At 54.3% G+C, this 20737-nt stretch overlaps 1 protein-coding gene across 1 annotated transcript; it reads left to right on the top strand.

Moving 5' to 3' along the window:
* Positions 1 to 2146: 2146 nt before the first annotated feature.
* WNT4 (Wnt family member 4) lies at positions 2147 to 20238 on the top strand. The gene is made up of 5 exons (XM_049798279.1): positions 2147 to 2250; positions 13079 to 13314; positions 15482 to 15613; positions 15979 to 16121; positions 16346 to 20238. The coding sequence occupies exons 1-5, from the start codon at positions 2174 to 2176 to the stop codon at positions 16811 to 16813; spliced, it is 1056 nt and encodes a 351-aa protein (XP_049654236.1). The 5' UTR covers positions 2147 to 2173; the 3' UTR covers positions 16814 to 20238.
* The last annotated feature ends 499 nt before the right edge of the window (positions 20239 to 20737 follow it).

The raw sequence follows: 20737 nt of genomic DNA, 5'->3' as shown, positions 1-20737 counted from the left end.
GCAGAGGAGCCACTCTCATCACCCAGAGCACACGGGGCCCATACGAAGGGCCCTGGGAAATCAAACTATGGCATTTCACAGAGGTCTTCCCACTCATGTCAGGCACCAACCGCGCCATCCTGCCATCACAGCTACCCCAACAAGAGCCGCAGGGTGCCCTGAGCCTGCCAGCAGCCAGCCCTGGCAGCTCGAGCATCTCTGCCAGGGATGTTCCTCAGCCTGCAGGTGCCCACACCAGCCAGGGTGCCCCTGTGACCCATGCAGAAACCTGGGACCATGCCCACCCCTCTGGCTTCTGTTGAATTCTCTGGTGTTTCTCCCTGGGGAGAGAATAACACATTTGAGGGCTAAAAATATGATATTCCCGTGGACCCACGTGGCTCTGGCTAGCCAGCCATGGCCCTCTAACCTCTCATTCCCCTTAGCCTTTCAATTAGCTCTTGCCTTCCTGATGACTTCACTCAACACCCAGAGCGATTAGAAGCCAGAGGAAGGCCACGGCTTTGTCTCCAACGATGAGCCAGATTAATCAGCTCCAGTTGCACTGAATTACCCAGTCGGGGCTCACAGCAACAACCTCCGATTCTCCAGCAAAGCAGCCAGCATCCCGCTTTCAACCGGGATAATCAGCAAGGACATGAAAGCCAGATGAATGACTAGGTGAGGGTGGGCTGCCGCCTGTCAGGAGCTGGAATATAAGTCAAAGCACTTTGAAATTAAATCCTCGCTTTGACAAGGAACTAATGCAGAGATTTTAAAGTAGGTGTAATACACTTAGACAGACATGTGTGCAGCCCGGTACAAGTTGCCGTCCTTTGAATAAGTGTGTCCCAGCTACACTGAGAGCAGGAAAATGGAGTTGAAAAGACAAAGGGAATTTTGAATAGCTCCAAACCAGCTTGGCAAGATTTTAGAGATGGTAGCAAGAGGTTTTAGTAATGGACCTAACTAACAACATTGTCAGGAGATTTGGTGCACAGTTGTTGGATGCCTGGGGTCTTGGATTTCACACCAAACAGCCATCTCATGTCGCTCCTGGCTTTAAATTAAGTCATTTGTGCCCACGTGGACCGCTGGGGATAGATGGAGGCATTGTGGATGGGGGAGGAGATAGATTCCCACCACATCTCTTGGCCTCCAGGGTGGGCAAGCCATGCTGCTAGTAGCTCCTGGGATTTCCAAGAGTTGACTTTTCTAGACGACTTCAGAGGTGGATTTAAGCCTTGATACTTGGTCAGGCATCACCCTCGGCATGCACAGCCCAGAGCCCATCACCAGAGCTCCGTGGCCAGCTGCTCTCCCCGGGGGCAGCCCTGCAAAGACACCAAAAGAGTTTGCAACCTTGTCCCTGCTGCCAGCTCTGGCCGCTATTCCCTCCCGAGAGAAACCTCCCAGACCCCTCTCCCTGTCTGTGGATTTTCAAATGCCAAACTTTGGCATTTACGCTGAATCCTCAGATACCGGGATTTCGGAAATCCGAGTGGTGGTTAATGGGGAAGGCAGTCTCGGCGATGCCCAGGCTGCTCCCAGCAATATGGAAACCCGAGGCAGCGCCAGGCCCCCCATCCCGAGGGCTCTGTTTTTTTCACAGCCACGAGGAAATTACCCTAAAAGCATCAAATGCGAGAGAGAAAAAAAAAAAAAAAAAAAAAAAAAAAAACCCTCCCCCCTTCGAGATGCCCCCATCCCTCCCTTCACCTCCAGGGAGAAGCAAAGCCCCCGGTGCTCCGATCCCACCGCGCCCACCAAACCCACCCAGGGGGGTTGCGGAAGGGGGGGGGGGGGGGGGGTTGTCTGCAGCGGGGCAGGGGGCACCGGCAGAGCTCCCCCCCCCTCCCCGCCGCCGCCCCCCACCGCCGCCGCCGTCCCGCCTCCGGGGGTGTCCCCGCCGCCGGGTCCCGCCCAGGTAGCGGCGGAGCTGGGGCGGCCCCCGGGGCTGCCCCCGCCCCCGGCCCGCCCCCGGCCCGCCGCTCCATCCCGGGATGGGCCGGCCGAGCTGACAGTCGGGCTCGGCGGCCGCCGCGGGCGCATCCACCGGGCAGCGCCCGCAGCCGCCGCCGCCGCCGCCGCTCCTGCCCGGCGCCCACCTGCGGCGGCGGCTGCCCCGGGCGGGGGCTCGGGGTGGGGGGGGCGGCTGCGGCTCCGCTCGGTCTATCCCTGCCTGCCCTCCAGGATGAGCCCGGAGTATTTCCTGCGCTCCTTGCTGCTCATCATCCTCGCCACCTTCTCGGCCAACGCCAGCAACTGGCTGTGAGTAGCCGCGGGGCGAGGGAAGGGGAGGAGGGGGCTACCGCTGGCACTTGTTGATAGCCCCCCCCCACCCCCGCCTCGGGGGGCGGCGGAGCAGGTGCCGCCGGGGTCGGGCAGCGTCGGGGTGCGACCCCCCGTCTCCCCCCCGCCCCGCTCGGTGGTGGCAGGGGTCGCAGCCCGCATCCCCGGGCAGGTGGGCTGCAGGGGATGCCGACCCTCCCCAGCTGCTCAGGTCCAGTGTATTAACGAGGCCGGTTGGACAGGGGCCGGTTATCAAGCTCCCGTCCCCTTTTTGTCCTTAAGTCATGACTCCGGACCACGCTGGGGGGACGATGGAGGTCGGGGCGTCGGGTTGGAGCGGGGCCTGGGGGTTGGCGAGGTGCCGCACGAGGGTCAGTGGTCCCGGGGAAGGATTTGGCAGGGCTGGGGCAACCGAGCGTGCTGGCCCCGGGGATCTGCGGCAGGCAGGGCTGCCCACGCCTCGGCCCCCCCGGTTCTGGCAGGAGGATGGGTGGCGGGGGGCTGTCGCACACCACAGAGGAGCCCAGTGACATTGGGAACCCGCTGAACAAACACTGAAATAACGTGTAAGGTAAACAGGGGCGGAAATCGTTCTGGAAAATTCCTGCGTGTTTGCCAAGGCAGTGGGACTGTCTTCTGGGGAGACCCCCTCCCCCCGGGGCAGAGGGGATGGAGCATGACAGCACCTTCCCGCCTAACTTTGAACGAAGGCACCGGTTCCTCCTAGTTAATCTGCTCTGGTGGGAGATGGCGCTTCCCCTGCTCCCGGCGTTGCCGGCTGCCGTGAACTAATTAGTTCCCGGTGCATGCAGCCAGCAGACCTGCTCTCAGGCTGGGAACAGGGGCCACCTCCATCTCACCTCCCCGGGTGTCCATCAGCAAGGGCAGGTACAGCACAGCCGGTTGGGGACCCCCTGGGATTGTTGGCACGGAAGATCCCAAGTGGCTTGTGCCTCTCCCCACACCTGCACTCAGGTGGGCACGGTCCCACAAGCACATCCCCCGCACGAGGAGTCCTCGCCGCATCTGGCTCCCATCTCTCCTGCCTTTAGGTTTGGCTCGCCGGAGGCTGTGGGACATGGGTGGGTTTTGGAGGATGCTCCCTACGCCCCAGGGAAAGTGCCAGGTCAGCGGCATTCTCTGAGTGTCCTGCCCGTGGGACAAGGTGCTCGCCCATCAGTAGCCTCCTGAGATGCGTTAGCACTTAGTCCTCCTCCCCTCCTCCTTTGCCAGATGGAGTGATTTGCACGCCACGCGTCTCCGGCAAGTAGTGGGTGGATCATAGCAGCCATCGAGGTGGTCTGTTAAGCTGTCACACTTCTGGTGAAGGTATATTGGGAACTGTGGGAGTGTTTTTCCTGTAGGGAGAAAGTCCTGCTGAAGAAGCCCTGCGGGATGGTGGCAGGTCCCCAGAAAGAAGCAGCCTCGGCTGCCGCAGGACGGGCAGGGGGAAGTGTTTGGCAAAGGGGGATTTCACGAGCGAGGCTGACAAGCCGCTCAGCTTGGATGCACGGAGGTGGGACCCCCCGGGTCCCCGGCACCGCAAGCAGCTGGGATGGTATTTGGGAAGCCAAGGCGGAGGGGTGGTTTGCCGCAATGGACGGGGAGGGCTGTGTGCAGCCGTCCGTGCTGGCGAGGCAAGGGGTGGGCGCGGGGGGCTCGGCGGCGGGAGAGCGGAGGGCTCATTCCTGCCAACAGGGGAGGAAAAGCAGATGTATTTCAGTGCGTTTGAAAGGAAGGGGGTCCACTTTTTTTGATGTTGCAAATGTATCATGATAAAAGGATCGTCCACGGCTCGTGCTTTTTATTCTTTGCCTTTAGGATTAAGACAATTCCCATTGTTTATCTTCTCACATCAGAAACAAAGGCCGCTGGAGGCAATAAAGAGAGTTAGAAGGATCCCAGGAGTTATCAGATATTCAAGGAATGAGTGTGCCTCGTACATCTTCGTGAAGCCTCACGCGTGTGGGCTCCAGCGTGCTCTGCTTTATCACAGAGCTGCGCGGGTGCTGCCAGCCTGTGCCCAGCACACCAGGGCTGGGTCCAGCCTCGCTGGGCGCATATTTCTGCACATAGGTGTGTGCGCTGGGTGGCAGCGCACGGTGAAGTTTGCGTTTCCAGAAACCTGCTGGATTAGTGATTAAGTTCAGTTGTGACTTTTTTTTTCTCCCCCCCCCTCCCCCTCCCAAGCTTCTTTCGACCTGTCCAGACTCGCATTCCCCCAGTGCTTCAGAGAGACGCTGCTTGCAACACTTGAGCTGAAGGTTTTTCTGTAAGCCTGGCTTTGTGGGGAAGGGCTTGTTCTGGCCATACAAATGGTGTCCTCTGAACCACCCCATCCTGTATAGAAGGGAGACGCTGTAGGTATCTCTCAGAGGGATTGCTCTGCTACAGCGACTGTTGAGCTGGAAGGGACTTCGCCAAATCTTTTCATTAAACAGACCAAGCTACTTTCTCTCTGGTTAGGAAGCAAACCTTAGGTGTGTTTTCTCAGTGTCTTGAGTTTGGGGACTTGCTGCTTGGCTTGCTGTCTATCCAGAAAACCTCTGTTCTCCAAACCTGAAGAGATGCTCTCTTCCCCTTCTCATGAGAGCCTCACGCTTGTTCTTCCTCCCGCCTTTGGAGGCTCAGAGAGTTTTAAAGCTTTTCCTCCTGCCTCTTCAGGCACAGAACTGTAAAATTACATAAAGGGCTGTAGTTAGTGCCTTTTAGATCTAGCTGGTTGTTCATGGGAAGGTCCCTCCAGCTTCTGCTTTATCTCTGGAGGAGTCCAGGGACATCCTTTATACAGGGGAAATAGCTAAGTTACTTTCCAAAGCAACTCACATTTCACAGACTCGATTCAGCTCTTGAACCTGCACGTGCAGTAGTGTGGTTGAATTTGGAAGCATGTTCTCTCGGTCATCCAAAACCATCCCGATGCTGGGGGGCAAGGTTGTAGAGGGTTTCAGCCAAATGAGCACCTCTCTGAAGCCGGCATGGGAGCACCAGGCTCTGGTTTCAGTGGGAGGTAAAGGGCAAGCAGTCATGTAGTTATTTATTTATTCATTTATTTATCTATTTTGGAGGGAGGGAAGTCCACCTGAAGAGGTGAACTAGAAAATGTGCAAAGTGGGGTGTGGGTGTAAGCATCCACTAACTGCACATGGCACTGGGGCTCCTGTGATCTGTATCTGTTCGTGCGGTTTGAATGATGAGAGTCAAATCCCATGACCAGAAAGCATCAGATACAACAGGGCAGGGGTCCTTTATGGGGGAGACCCCTGGTTATCAAGCTATCTGGAAATCATTACAGCCTCTCTCCATTTTCTTGCAGCTAAAACTGGCTTTGGAGGAGGCTCTCCATATGTATGCTGGGTAGTTGATATGCGGTTATGCTGCTGCAGAGCAGGGTGTGCCACCAGCAGCTCCGTCTACCCCCTATTTACAGGGGTTTAAAACTTCCGTCTGGGCTTGAGACTTGGCTTAAAGGGCCAGGAGCACAGATGGGCTTTTAAACCCTTTTAAAAAAAAAAACAACTGAATTTGAGCACTCTGGGAAAGCTTGAACCTTGCAAGTATCCGAACAAGCCTGGCTAAGCAGCTGCTCTCTAATAGTAACTACTTTTGAGGGCTGGAGAGGGAGGGATAAAAGGAGTTTGGATTTCTCTGGCCCCCTTTCATCTGAACATCACAAGCTGCTTTGCAAACGCTGGGCCTGATTCTCTGTGCTCATCCCTGACAGCTTCAAGGATGTTGCAAGAGCAGCCTGAATGCTCATTTTGTGCCGGTTTGGATCACTGTGCAACGTAGAGGATTTGGGAAGAAGCATGCTGGAGTCCTACACTTGAATCCCTCTGTTTTTAAGCCAGACTTGATTTTTTTTAAGGTGAGTCTCCCCAGCTTTGGTAGCGGAGAGATCTCGCTTCACCTTGAGCCTGGCTTGGTTTAATTTTGTACGAGATTCTTTGCATTGTCGTTGCGACCCTCCCATTTTCCACCTGGCGAGGAACCGGTCCAACATTTTCCCAGCGGATGCCATGCCACCATGGTGCTGATTCGGCAGGTGCAGCTAGCTCCAGGGCAGAGCTGCTGCTGCCGAGCCCTGCTCCCCTCCCTGTGCTCTTGTTTTTTGATGCGAGGATAGTGTCAGGAAAGTTCCCCAAGTCACATCTGCTCTGGTAGCTGGGATGGTGGATTGCACCGATGGGGTTTGATGGAGAATTTCCTTGCTTTGAGGGCTGCTGTGGGTCGGATGAGCGGCTCTCCACTTCTGGGGTGCCCAGGGCTCCTTTGCATTGCTCTGGGGATCCTGCTGGGTCCGCGAGGTTGGTGTATGCAACCAGTGACACCCATTCCCCAAGGCTGAGGGGAGGGAGAGTGAAACCGGCAGCCTCCATTGGAAATATTTATTAATTTTTATTTATTTATTTACAAGCCTTGCCACTTTTGACAAAAGCAGCTAGTTTTAGCTCAGCGATGAAAACAGACTGGCTTTAAGGGTTGCATCTTGCCTCTGCCAATCTTGGTGCTGGACTTCCAACCAGTTTGGCTTGTCTCTGAGTGCTGGTCCTGTCTAGCAGGAAGACTTCAGGGCTGCATTTGCCAGGGTGTAGGAGGGACCTGTGCGCTCTGGCTCCTCAGCAGTGATGGGCATTTCTATCCTAAGGAAGCCTCAAATAAAACTACATCCCAATCTTTAGCAGCAGAGCCTTATTCTAAGGAGGATGGACATGAGAGAGATAAAACCACTCTTCACCCCAGATTGTGCAGAACTGGAGCAGCTCCAAATATGAGCAACAGCAAGAAGCAGATTTCTTTTTTGCAGTGGTTTGCTATAACTCTGTGAGTCAGAACTGGACTTTTGCATTGAAGCAAAAAAAATATTTGTTACACTGCTGAGAGCTACTGTCCTCTCAATTAATTCATCCGTGCTGATGGAGAGAAATGCATTACAGCCATTTATCTGGACTTTCTTAAAATGATGAAACTGCTGAGCAATCCTGGAGGTTAACGGTTTCGAGGAGGTTCTTCCGTATTTCCTTAAAAGTGCAATGACACTGGCTTTTACAGTACTTGGTGATTTTTTTCTTAAAGCTTGAAAGCCTTGCGAATCCAAAAAAATTTCAATCATCCAATGCTGCTCAAATGGCAGACTCTGCTGTGGATACAAAGTGCAGGTAACCTTTGTTTCCTCCAGCCCCAGGGTGTCTGCCCCCCCCTGCCTGTGGGTGACCCCCAACAGCATCCTCCAGTCTCTCCAGGAGCTGCTGCCATGGGCTGGTGCAGTTTGCAGCTGGGAAGGTGGCATGCAGGATCTGGCTCGCTCAGCAGAACTGGAGCCAGTATTGTGTTTTCACGAAATTACTTGGGGGAAAAAAATTAACTGAGTATCTTGGCCGATGGAGAGCAGCCTAGGGTCTATTGCAAGTTGGGCGAGATCAAACTAATCCTGCGGACGGCTTCTCTCACCACATCTTTGCAAATTCTGATTGAAACTAAAAACTTATCAGATTTTCTCCAACCAGGTCTAGCCTGAAGCGCTGCACAAGGGGAATTCCCACAGACCTCAGCCTGGTGGCCTGCACTTGCCGCCTCTTGCAACAAGGCATTGCTGTTTGTATTTGAGTCCAAGAGTAGCTTCTGTTGACTTACAAAGGAAGATGCAGTAAAGGATATTTCCTACACATCCAAAGCAGATTTCCAAAACGGATGCTGCTCTCAGGGTCTTCCCAGCTTCCATCCTGGTCTTCCCAGCTTCCATCCTGGTCTTCCCCATCACAAAGTGGAGATGTTGCCCCTGGATGCTCAGAAAGCCAAGAAGCAGCACTGGCTTGGGACCAGCAGCCGGGCCATCTCGCTGTCCCCAGAGACTTGTGATGGGGGAGGCAGGCCACCACCAACGGTTGGTGCATGGGTAGATGGGTGTTTGCTAGGTGCACATGGTGTTAGGTGCATGGTCCAAGATGTAGGGGGGACAGGATTTGAGCTGGACACCACAAGAAAGCGCAGGAGCTCTCTGGCCCACCTAGACCTGCCAACCCTAGGACATCTCTCCATGCCTTGTCTCTCCATGCTTGGAAGAGGAAAGTAACAAGGAAAAGATGATCCCTTTCTCCATAGCTGCAGGATGGCTCCTTGTGGTTCCTGGTCAGTACCTCTATCTGTATGCATCTATCTGTCTATCTTCATGTGCTTTTTTTTTTTTAAATCCTAAACAAGCCTTTTCTTCTTCCTCAGAAGAAACCTGTCTGCACTAGGCAGTGTCAATCCTAAGTACAACCCTGAGTCACTGGCTGACCATGTGTCCAGCCACAAAAGGCACAGAGATGGGCCGCTGATTCAGGCTGACTTTGTTCCTCCATGAGCAGGGAGGATGTTTGCAGAGGCTGCCTCTCAGAGAGGAGCAGACCTGAAGCATCTTTGCCATTTAAGACTTGAACAAGTCTTTTGTGGCCTTGGCCAGGCAGGTTGAATGTTTGCTGAACAGGGTGAAGCTTCTAAGCTCATCTGACTTTTCAGCATCTTTAAATGATGTATCAGTGATGCCACTGGCCTGGGTCTCACTGTTATCATATTAAAGAAAATATTCCCAAAATGAGACAGTACAAAGAGTTCTCACACTTGAAACTCATTTGTTTAAATAAAAGAAACACCAGAGATTTCTGCTTTCTCCAAGACATCTGCTACATCTTCCCTGAACCGCCTCTATTGAGAATTTGTCAATGACTCAAATTTCTATACCTTCCCACGGCAGGGAATCTCCTCCCCTCTCCTTCTGGCTTTATCTGCCAACTGCTGCGGCTCTTCCTATGTGTTCTCGTCATTCCACCAATTATTCTTCCTCCTGAAATTATTATCGTAATTTTTATTTAAGTAGGGCTTCCCTGCCCCTGCCTTTTCAAAGCTCCCTGGATTTGAGGTTTCCTTATTTGCCATCTTGCAGGGTGGATCAACTGCAGCTGCTTAAATTATGGGGCTTCAATCTTGATCTATATACTGTGGATGGAAAAAAAGGAAGGGCTTTCTGTCAGTTTTGTGTTAAATCAATGCCTTTTATTAAAAGGGAGCTTGTTCTGTGAGTGACTTGTTTGGATTTAAAGGCAGGAGAAAAGAAATGTAAATGCCATGATGAAACAAGAAGACAAAACTTGAGCAAATGACTTGGGCAGCAGCTCACCCCTTGAAACATTCTTTGCCCAATCTTGGAAAGGGAAGAAAATATGCCATTATTTCGGTTTTTTTCCACAAGCAGGGCTGTTTTGAGGCTGTATGTGAGACTTAAGTCATAATCTAGAGCTCTGTGCAGCTCTGCACAGCAATCAAGATGTGGTACCAGGACGGAGATCTGCACCGAGACCTTGCAGAGGGCAGGAACTGTTGGGTTTACTCCTGTTGTGCCTGTCTTGCTGTGTGTGCAAGTAGACAAAGACTTTGTCTGTGGTTTCTACCACCTCAGTCCAGGAAAACGAAGTTTGGAGCAAGGTCCTCGTTAAGGACCAGGTGCAGTGCTAAAGCTGGGTTTTCATGGTGACCGTGGGATGCTGCACATGGGTTTGGTGCCTTGCTTGGGCTCCACAGCCCTGAGAAACACTCCGTGAGTTGCAACATGAAAGCATCTTTGAGTGCTGCTGAGGGCAGAGCATGTTTCCCAGGTCTTATCTCGCCCTTCAGCTGCCCCAGAGAGGGGAAAGGGGGTGAGATGTTCCTGCCCGGTGCCCCTGCATGTAGTGTGGAGACATGCCATGTGAAAGCCTCAAAACTGAGGTCCTTCAGCAAAGGTCCTTCCTTGCATACTTGACTCAAACTCTGGATCCCTCCTGGACCAGGGACCAGGATGGGAGCCTCTACCCCACCCAAAAAACACCTTTTTTGGAAAGCAGTGATGGTACTCATGGGATGTAGGAGACTGGTAGCGAGCTGGGAGTCTGAGGGACCATGGCATTTTAGGCACAGTTGCCTCCATCCCCAAGGAGGGGAGGACACACGTGGGCTGAGGAGGGATGATGGCATACAGAGGACCTGTCATGGGGGAGAGAGGCCAGAGCACCGTTCTGGATAGCTTCATCTTATTTGCGGGCCTTGCAAAACAAATTACCAGGCCTGTTCTTGGAGAGCTTTACCTATCTTTGAAGCATCCTTGGCCTTCATTTTATCATCCCAAACAGCATTAAATGCTTGTTGGGGAGGCATCTTATCAGGCACATCTACTTGGAAAGGCTTGAAAGGCTCTGGTCACGCTTTTCTTCATGTGCGCTTTGAATTTATAGCTCCCCATTGCCTGGAGAATCCCGCCGAGCTGGAAAATGTATTAGAAAAGGAGATGATGCCCCCATCCTGAGTAGAGCTGATGTTAATGTGGCTGTTACACCTGTGGCACGGCTCTCTCCTGCCAAGGTGCCTGCAGTTGGACCGGGCACTGACTCATCAGCAGGACCAGCCGTGCTGCTTTGCAGGAGCTGGTTCCCTGTTATGATAAATGCTGCTTAAGTTGCAGGAAGTGGGAAAAGCCAAATCAGCACACGGGGTTAGTACTGGAGGCAGAATATGGTTTTCTTGGCTTCCAGGCTCAAAGCTGATCAACTGACCCACGGTGTCTTGGGATGAATCTCACTGCTTCATTGTGCGTCAGCTTCTCCATGCTCAGACTGAAGTGATGGCTGTACCTGGGAGGGGACAGGGCTGTCACAGTCACTCTGGGTTTGCTCAGTGTCAAACACCCTCAAAGCTCCAGAGGGTGATTTGCTGCCTTCATCCTGGGTCAGCCGAGTGCAGCAACATGTGGGAACAGCAATAGTTGCACCCTGTGTCTGGGACCACAGCACAGGGATGGGGACACTCATTGCATGGTGTGGGGGCCAGCAGAAAGGTGACAGCCCTGTGTTTGACCACGGTGCGGTTTCCAAGCCAGCCGTGTGCATCACGGAGCTGCACGGCCGGTCCTCTGCAAACAGGGCTGTGCCCTTGGAGGAGCAGAAAGCCTTGGGCAAAGATGCTTAGCTAGTATAAAGGCTAGAAAAGAACTTGGCTCCGAAACCACGGCAGCCTGCCACTTCCCGCTGTCCGAGAGGCATTGCATCAAGTGATCTCCATGCACAAGGAAAGCTGAATGCTTTTGACGGCTCGCCATGCAGACTCCCCACGGACACTGCAAGCCAAGCCGGCTTTCTCACCGTCTCCCACGGCCTCCCAGTTGTAAGCATGAAACCAAGCTGGTGAATAATTCTGCTGATGCACAGAAGAGAAAATCCTGTTCTCTCCTCCTGGGGCAGACTGGCAGGACTAATGGGAGGAAGAGGCTGTGACAACTTGATTTTGTGGCTGAAGTCAGCAGATCTGGCTCCTGGGACACATGGGAACAGGCAGGGAGCAGGAGCCACTTTTGCACAGTCACTTCTCGGAGGCAAGCAAGGCTTCAAAGGAAAAATCCTTAGCAGGATGTCGCAACTTGGGAGGAGGAGGAAAAAAACAAGCAAACAAAAAAACCCACAAGCTCTGTAAGGCTGGGAAATGCAGAATCAAGGAATGAGGTTTCCAAAAAGCCTTCACTCAGTACTCGCATCTCTTGGTGCAGATGAGGTAGCAACATGAGCTGACACTGGCGATTCCCGAGGACGTTAAAGCTCGGTGTGGTCAGCGGGTGCACGCATGAGTTTTGCCTGTGCAATGCAGGGGATGTCCCTGCTCCACAGCAGGATGGGGCTCCACCAGTGGCAGTGTCACTTAAACCGGGTGCTAGCAGCTGTGGGAAGGAGGGAGTTTCAACTATGCACATGCTGGCACAGGCACAGATAGAAGATCTGGGATTATCCAATAACCTGACCAAGCTGTGCGGGCCTATCTTAAAACCCCTCAGGGATCCAGAGCCTGGGGCATGGGTGAACACACACACATGCAAGGCACGGTGGGTTGGGTTACTGGATGTGCAGGATGGACCATTGGGCCCATGTGCTCGGTAGGGACATGTCAAGAGCTTGTGGGGTCCTTGCCCCAAAAGGGGCAGCTCTTCTTTCCCCCTAGTGCTGATACTCAAGAGCAGCTCTGTAACTTCTTCTGCAGAGCATGGGGCAATGGAAAGTAGAGCACGTCACCTCCACGCTGGGCTAGTCTTTTCCAGGTCAGCAAAGACCTCATGGCCCTGTTGGCTAGCCGGGCTGGTGGAGGAGGTGCCCAGCATGTGTGGTTTTGTCCACGGCAGGCTCCTGACTCTGTCCTCCCCACTTCAAGCCCTGCTCAAATCACAAGTGACAGGAAACCTGGCAGCTCCCAGAGGCCATCCTTGCCTGCTGGGGGCCGGGGGAGCTAAAAGCAGGCTGCAGGAGGGAAGTGGTTTGGAGGGCAGTGTTTGTCAGTGATGAGCACAGAGCCATGCTGCGGGAGCAGTGTGGCAGCTGGAGCTGGCAGCCGAGCGCCTGTCCTGCTTGTTTTGGCTGACTTCAGAGACCTCTGGCTTTTCCTAGTAGCACTTGGATGTGCCGGTACTCAGGAGACCTGACCAGGCACATTCAGACAACACCGAAAATATCTTCCTTGCAGGCAACAGAGGCAAAGGGGAGCCAGCAGCTGGGCTCCCCCAGAGACAGGGGACCAGGCTGCAGAGGGATGGTTGTTTTGCTTGGGCTTGCTCTCTACCAGCCAAAAACACATCCTGCGGAGCCACTGCAGTGGCACATTTAAGGTGACCCCAGATGGGCACCAGGCCTCAGCTATGGAGGGGATGAGAGGCTCACTCTCCTCACTGTCTGTGGTGCAGGGTGTCCCAGCTGAACATGAGTTCATGCTCTCCCAAACCTTACCTCCTAACCAGTTGTGCTGGCTGTTGCGGCAGGTACCTGGCAAAGCTGTCTTCAGTGGGGAGCATCTCCGAGGAGGAGACTTGTGAGAAGCTGAAGGGCTTGATCCAGCGCCAGGTGCAGATGTGCAAGAGGAACCTGGAGGTGATGGACTCGGTGCGGCGTGGAGCCCAGCTGGCCATTGAGGAGTGCCAGTACCAGTTCCGCAACCGCCGCTGGAACTGCTCCACACTGGACACCCTGCCTGTCTTTGGCAAGGTTGTAACGCAAGGTGAGCCGGGAGGACGCATGCCTGGGGTGATGCTGCATGGGGGGAACGGCTACAACAGCAGCCCAGTGGGCTGCAGATGGGTTTTGCTTGCTTGCCCCTGAGCCAGCAGCTGGGGAGAGTAGAGAATGGCCCAGTGTTGGATCTTGGGACTGACGGGTCTTCCCTGGGCATTTCAACAGGGCTCTTTTGACTGTGTTGGGGGCAGCATATCCAGACCCTTGTAGTTCCTCAGCTGCTGGGTGCTCCTGCCCCCCCCCCCCCCCCATCCTTTTTCACACCCAGCGGGTGCCCATTGCATGGAGGCAGCAGCCCAGAGCATCCGGAGAGCCTGGATCTTTTACAAGGACATGCCAAGTTCGAGCAGGGGGTCCTGCAGTCACCCTGCGGTCTAATCTCTTCCCCGCCAAGCCCAGGAGCTTCGCTCCACAAAGCTGTCGCTCCATTTATTCGGTCTCTTCTCTGGGCAGCCCCGAAGCGGTGACCGCTGCCAGACTGGTGTGCTGCTCTCAAGCAGAGCCGTCTGTGGGCAAGACCTTGGGAGGACAGCCCTCTGCCGCCCGATGTGAGTAAAACACGCGGTGGCTGGACCCTCCAAGGTCAGCATCATCACCCACCACAACCACCCAGCTGCCAGCCTTCGGGGGGATTTATGGCCAGGGCAGCCCCTAGCCCCTCTGACCCCAGCTTCACAGAGGCGTCCCGGAGGCACAGGGCTGTGATCAAACTAAGCAAGGAACCAGAGCATCAGGGTGAGGAGACGGAGGGGAAAGCCTCTCTGCAACCCCTGGAGACCACCAAAGCGGCCCTTGCCTCCTCTCAGGTGCCACTGCCATCTCTGATGTGCCCTCTCACTTCCCATCTCAGGACCCATAGACAAAGCCTCCCCCCCAGCTCCTTGTTTGACTTTCCTCCCCTCAACGCAGGGGTGAAGATCTCTTCTTGTGAAGGTTCAGGGACTGGAAATACCAGAAATACCAGAAACTAAAAGTCGTCTCTTTTTAGGCAGCCACAGCACAAACCGACCAACACGATCCTACTATTAACCTCGATTAACTTGGAGGCGGTTCAGTCCCCGTGCTGGCTGGGTCCTCCCCAGCCACTGCTGCCTGGGCCAGATTACAGCTGGGCCACCAAAGTCTGGGCTGCGACCACCAAAGTAGCTGCTCTCTGTCCAACCGGCAAGCCGTCCCCCCCTCTACACCAAGCATGGGGCTACCTGAAATGCCAACCCTCCTTGCTCAGAGATGGAGGGGCTGTATCCTCAACCGGCCTCGGAGGACGGTGGGGATTTGGGTGTTGCAAGAGCTGATCCCTGGTCATGCCGCCCTGTGTGTTTATGCCCAGGGATGTCCCCTGACTTCCCAAACCAGCTCTTCCTAACCGTGTGGCACCACATAGGTAGACACAAGAGCTGGGAAGGGGCTGCACGCTGGGGACCAGCATAGTTTTGCAAGGCGCTTTGGGAGCAGAGTGGGGTTCTGCAGGGTAGTTTGGGAGGTGCTGGGAGCTACAGGACCCTGTGTGAGAGGATGGCAAGGATCTGCAGCTGCAGGGGATGTTCCTGGATGTGGAAAGCAGCCAACTATTTTGGATGCAGGAGGGATTTCATGGCAGAGGTGCCCTGCAAGCACCAGGCAAGACACTCTCCATATAAGCTCTGGAGAGCTCTCCCCACATTGGCAATACAGCCTTTGCACCTTCCTTATTGCCAGGTTGTAATTTACCCATTGCATTCATGTTTTTAACCTTGTGGGACAGTTCCCAGCTCCTTCACTATTGCAAGACAGGACTGTCACTGCTGCAGACGATCTCCCAGCACCAAGGTGTCTCTGCTGAGACTGGTCCAGGTTTGGCACTAAGCACACAGCATCCCTAGGAGTGGGGAGGATGAGCATCCTGCATGAGGTACCCCATCTTGGGAGGAAGAAACAGAACAAAGGGCTTGACCTGATAGCTCTGCATAGCATGTTCTGCTGAGAGCCAGTTTTCAGACAAGCTTTTCAAAGGGGTTTATGTGCAACACCAGCATTAGGAGGGAAGAGGAGCAGAGACACATGCAACAGCACATCAAGGGCCTTTGGACACCTGGCTGCACCCCCTCCAGAAAGTCCTCTCGCATGCCTCAGACTTGCTGCCACATTTCCCACCATTGTTTGTGCTGTTGCAGGGACGCGGGAGGCAGCATTCGTCTATGCCATCTCTTCAGCAGGGGTGGCCTTCGCAGTGACCCGAGCCTGCAGCAGCGGCGAGCTGGACAAGTGTGGATGTGACCGCACGGTGCAGGGGGGCAGCCCACAGGGTGAGCATGCAAGGGCGGAAGGATGGGACAAACGAGAGGGGCTGCAAAATGGCCAAGCATGGAAATGCCCACTTTCTGGAGCCATCCAGAAAGGAGGTAAAAATAAAAAAAAAAGGCTCCTGTTAGTCTACATGAGTCCCTCAAAAAGGCATCTGGGAGCATCACCCATGGGACAGAGAAAGCATCTTGTCCGTGTTCCCCCCACAGGGCCACAGTCCCCAGCTTCCCCAGTCCCCTAGGAAGCCCAGCCTAGTCAGCAGCAAGACAGAAGAGGGGGCAGGTCAGCTGTATTTTAGCAAGAGCAGGGCTGGAGAGGACAAGCAAGGCAAGCTGGCTGTACGTCTCATCCGTGCTCTCTGCCTTAGGCTTCCAGTGGTCAGGCTGCTCCGATAACATCGCCTACGGTGTGGCCTTCTCGCAGTCCTTCGTCGACGTCCGCGAGAGGAGCAAAGGGGCTTCTTCCAACAGAGCGTTAATGAACCTCCACAACAACGAGGCAGGGAGGAAGGTAATGGTGAGGGGGAAACCTGGGCAGCCAGTGCAGCTCTGCAGCATCCCAGCTGGGCTCTGCAGCCATTGCTTGAGCCATTTTGGCTTTATTTAATCCCATCAGCTCACATACATCAACATCACTTCCTGCACAATCCTTCCAGACCCCATACGTTGCACCCTTCTTTCTGCATCCATCCTGAGCCGACCGTCCCATCTTGTTTCTTGTGTCTGTTCCTCCAGGCGATCCTGAACAACATGCGGGTGGAGTGCAAGTGTCACGGTGTGTCAGGCTCATGCGAGTTCAAGACATGCTGGAAAGCCATGCCCCCCTTCCGCAAAGTGGGAAATGTCCTGAAGGAGAAATTCGACGGTGCCACAGAGGTCGAGCAGAGCGAGATTGGATCCACGAAAGTGCTGGTGCCCAAAAACTCCCAGTTCAAGCCACACACGGACGAGGACCTCGTCTACCTGGACTCCAGTCCCGACTTCTGTGACCACGACCTCAAGAACGGGGTGCTGGGCACCAGTGGCCGGCAGTGCAACAAGACCTCCAAGGCCATCGATGGCTGCGAGCTGATGTGCTGCGGCCGGGGCTTTCATACGGACGAAGTGGAGGTTGTGGAAAGGTGCAGCTGCAAATTCCACTGGTGCTGCTCCGTCAAGTGCAAACCCTGCCATCGGGTGGTGGAAATCCATACATGCCGGTGATGCACAGAGGGGAGCACCCATCTGTCCCCATCTCTAACTGACCTTGCTTCTCCCTTGCCCCAGAGCCAGGACTGAGGAAGTAACCCAGATACTGCAGGGAGAGTGCAGCTCTTTACAGAGACAAAGCCCGAGAGGAAAACAGATTTTAAGAAAAAAAAAATATTTAAAGTTTAAAAAAATTGACCATTGTTGGATTTTTTTATTTTGTTTTGTTTGCTTGCTTTATTTATTGCTGAAGCCAGAGCCCCTTGGTGTCCTGTGCCAGCAGGGACATGTCTGCTCTCAGGGGCTGGCTGGGGACCTGCGTGACGCCTGCTCTCATCGGATGAGCTCCCGCTGACTCCGGAGCATTGCAAACAGGAGGTGTTTAAGCCAAGGCTAGCGTTAGGCACTCGGTATCTTCTATCGCAGTTATTTTTATTTAAGGCATGTGCTGAGCATCCCAGAGCACTGCTTGCCTTGGCTGAGCCTCGGGAGGGGATGGAGCACAGCCAGCATGTGCAGCCAGGTGCATTGCAAAGGATGGGCAGATGGTGACAGGGTGGCACTGTCCTCAGGAGTTAAGCTTCATGTGGGGAGAGCCCAGCCAGGGTGATCAGTATGAGGGGCCATGGGACACTCCTGCATCCCCTTGTTGTGGGGTGCTCGATGGCCTCCCAGGCATTGGCTGGATTTTGGAGCAGCTCCAGTGGCCACTCTGATTTACAGAAGCTCCTCAGCAGCTGCCCAGAGCTGTCAGAGGATGCAATGTTCCCACCATGCTCCCCTTCCCCTTGCAAGCCCCCCTCTTCCCCCCTCACTTCTCCAGGATCTTGTTCAGCTGGAGACTGTGAAGAGGGTCCAGAGAGGCCATTGTACCTGTAATCCAGTGACTCTTAACAGGGCTGGGAGCTGATGGGAGGAAATCCCAGGGGATTTCTTTTCCTCTGTCCCATAATTGCCCCCACCTTGCTCACCAGTATCCCACAAACAGGTCTCCTCTTCTTTCTCCACATGCCTGTTCTCTACACCCAGTGAGGGCTCTGGGGACAGTCCCCATCCTGTTCACTGCTGAGAAAAGCAAAAGTATAAAGTGGAGCAATTTTGGGGGGTGAGGGAAAGACACTGCTGGGGCAAAAGGCAATGCTCGTGCTCTGCCACTATCACTGTCTTGTCCTTGGGAAGCGTGAGAGGAGGTCTAAGCCAGAGGGATGCTGCCATGTGTGCCCCGACCACCACAATTTAGTACAGCAGGGCCCCAGCTGCCCTGTCTTGCTCCCTGCAGGCTGGCCTGGAGTGATGCCATGAGGATAATGCGTTGTCCTACCCGCTCTGGCTTCCCCTCTGCCTGGGATTGGGTTAGTGCAGAGTCCTTGCTGCAGGATGAAATATTTGGAGAACTAATAAGCAGAGGGGCACTGCGAGGGGAGGTAGAAAGCAAACCAGTTCCTCTCTCACTCACCCACTTGTCTGCAAGTCAAGAGGCAAAAGGGGAGCAGAGAAAAACCTCAAAATGGCACCTTGAGCCAACAGGAACATCTGTCCGTGCTGCGGCGAGGAGTCGGCATGGGGTGGCATTGCTGAGCCCTTCTGTGCAAGCTGGGAGTTCCCTGCGTGGTCCAGAAAAGTCTGGAACTGTGATCGTTACCCTCCGGGCTGGAGGAGGGAGTCCTTCCAAACCTGCAGTCTTGTTTTTCTTCCTTGCTTTGTCTTGAGAGGGGAAAGGTTGGGGGAACACGCAGACATACGTTAAATCCCGTCTGTGCTGTGGCAGTGATGGGCTGGGGGAGAGTCTGTGGTCGCTGGAAGGTCTCCAGACACCATCCGGCTGGAAGGCTGCTGACAACTGACTTGAAGCAGCACAGGGCAAGGGAGGTTTGTTTCAAGGCATCCCCCCAGTACACCCCAGCCTCCCTCCTGCCTGCTTAGCCCCAGCTCAAAAAAACCCTAAGCAAAGGGTGCCAGGTAGCAGGGGAGGCTGACACCCTGGGGAGATGCCAAGGTGGAGCCACCACAGGTTGATTCACTTCAGTGCAAACCAGAGATCTCACCAGAGCAGGGATTGCCTTTTCAATGGCTTGGTTGGTCAAGGGTGCAGCATCCTCAGGGGGTGATCTAAGCTTTGCCCCCACGGCTCCATCTCTTTAGCCCCCCAAGGCTGCAAGTTCTCAAGAACCTTGGAGACTGTTCCTCCTCTTCCCAGCTCATGCAGAGGAGGTCACAGACCTCAGGCCACTGGCCCAGTTTTCTGTTCATTGTCCATCTAGGATAAGGGCCAAAGCTGAACAAGGCAATCCAGATCAGTGTGGAGATAATCTCTGCACACAGGATTTTTTCAAGCTGCGATGAAAGCTGAGCCCTGTAAACGTTACCCAGAGATACCCCAGCTCTGCAGCGCTCTGGCTCTTCTCACAACTGTAAATTTCAGCACCAGAGGGGAGGTGGGAAGTGACTTTTTTTCATATTTACTTTGTCTATTAAATAATTAGTTCATGCTGAATGAGCCACAGGGTTTTCTTCTCCTAGCAATCAGGCTCCACTGGGCTGTGTAAAACCAGCACATGCTGCAAACACCTAATCATTGTTGGTTTCCTCCTGAGAGTCCTTAGCTAGGAGGAGAGGTGCCCATGTGGTGCCTCTTGACAGTGCAAAGGGGACACCAAGGCTGTCCTTGTCCCTTCTCCTGTCTCTCCTCAGGAGATGCTTGTGTTTGGACCGCAGGCTGCATCCCTGCTTTCCCATCAGTGGAAGGAGAGCTTGCTCACTAATCTTCTGCCTTAACCACTTGACACACCGCTGGCTTAAGAGGCCACTTACCTTAGATTTCAGTAAGTCTGCGACTTTCTCCTGTTAAGAGGGCACTGATATTCATCTGCTTAAAACAGTTCTCTCCTCCCCTGCCTGCAGCCAAGGGGCCACAGCTGTTACATGTGTTGCTGGAAGCATCTTACCAGTGGTGTCAAGGTACATTTGGGCTGGGAGAGGGCAAGAACTGCCCGTAGATGCAGAGTCAGGGACCTGCATCCTCCTGCCTCCATCCCTGTGCTGTGGGGTGCTGCATTTGGAGGGGATGTGGTGCCAGATTCCCAGCACACTCCAAGCTGCCCTCAGCCAGTGCATCTCACTTGTCCCTTACCCTTCCACAAGCCAGGGGCACTCAGCTGCATCCTTTCCATGCTGTTCCCTACAGTCCAGTGCTGCTCGCTTCAGCATGGGCTGCTGCTGTGTCCAGCTGCACTAACGCTCTGCCTTGTCTCATTTCTTTAACTGTAGCTCTCCATTTTTGTGGTCTCCAAGCTCACCTTTCCACAGGGTTCATGGTAAAACCAATGGCTTCTCTCACTTTGGCCTCCATGGGTGGCAGGGGTTGAGGGCTATTTTTTTTAAGTTTAACTGTTGTTGCAGAAATAGGATGGTAGGATAGGAGAAAATGAGCCCCGAGCCTCTCAAAACCCCTTCCTTCAAACGGCTCTTCCCCTGGTGGATCCCACCCCACAACCCCCCAGTTCCATCCCTTCCTCTCCCCACTCCAGCTTCAGCCCCAGGTGAGGGACTGTCTCCACTCCCCCACATCACCTCCCAGCATGGTGGTGAAACAAAACATGCTTCACCCTCGTGCTGAAACAAGGTGCAAGGAGATACCAGTTACTCTGTGACCACAGACAGAGCAAAACATTCATGTCCTCCTCCTCCTCCAGTGCCCCCCAGCTGCTCAGCCGGTCCCCTACATCCCCCATACACCCAAGAACATCCCACTAAGCCTCTACCCACCTTGGCATCCCTCCACACACTGGCCTCCATTCCAGCCCCACAGGCTCGACGCTCAGTCCTCGGCCTCGACCCCCTTGACACCCTCTCCCTGGTGAGCTCATCTCTCCTCCGAGGACTCGCAGACCGACATCTCCACCCGGCCTCTCCCGCTCATAAACCTTCCTGCATGTCCCA

Source organism: Accipiter gentilis, chromosome 1 (genome assembly GCF_929443795.1).
Source record: "Accipiter gentilis chromosome 1, bAccGen1.1, whole genome shotgun sequence".
In the NCBI taxonomy this organism is placed as follows: domain Eukaryota; kingdom Metazoa; phylum Chordata; class Aves; order Accipitriformes; family Accipitridae; genus Astur; species Astur gentilis.
This window is presented reverse-complemented; position numbering and strand designations above follow the sequence as displayed.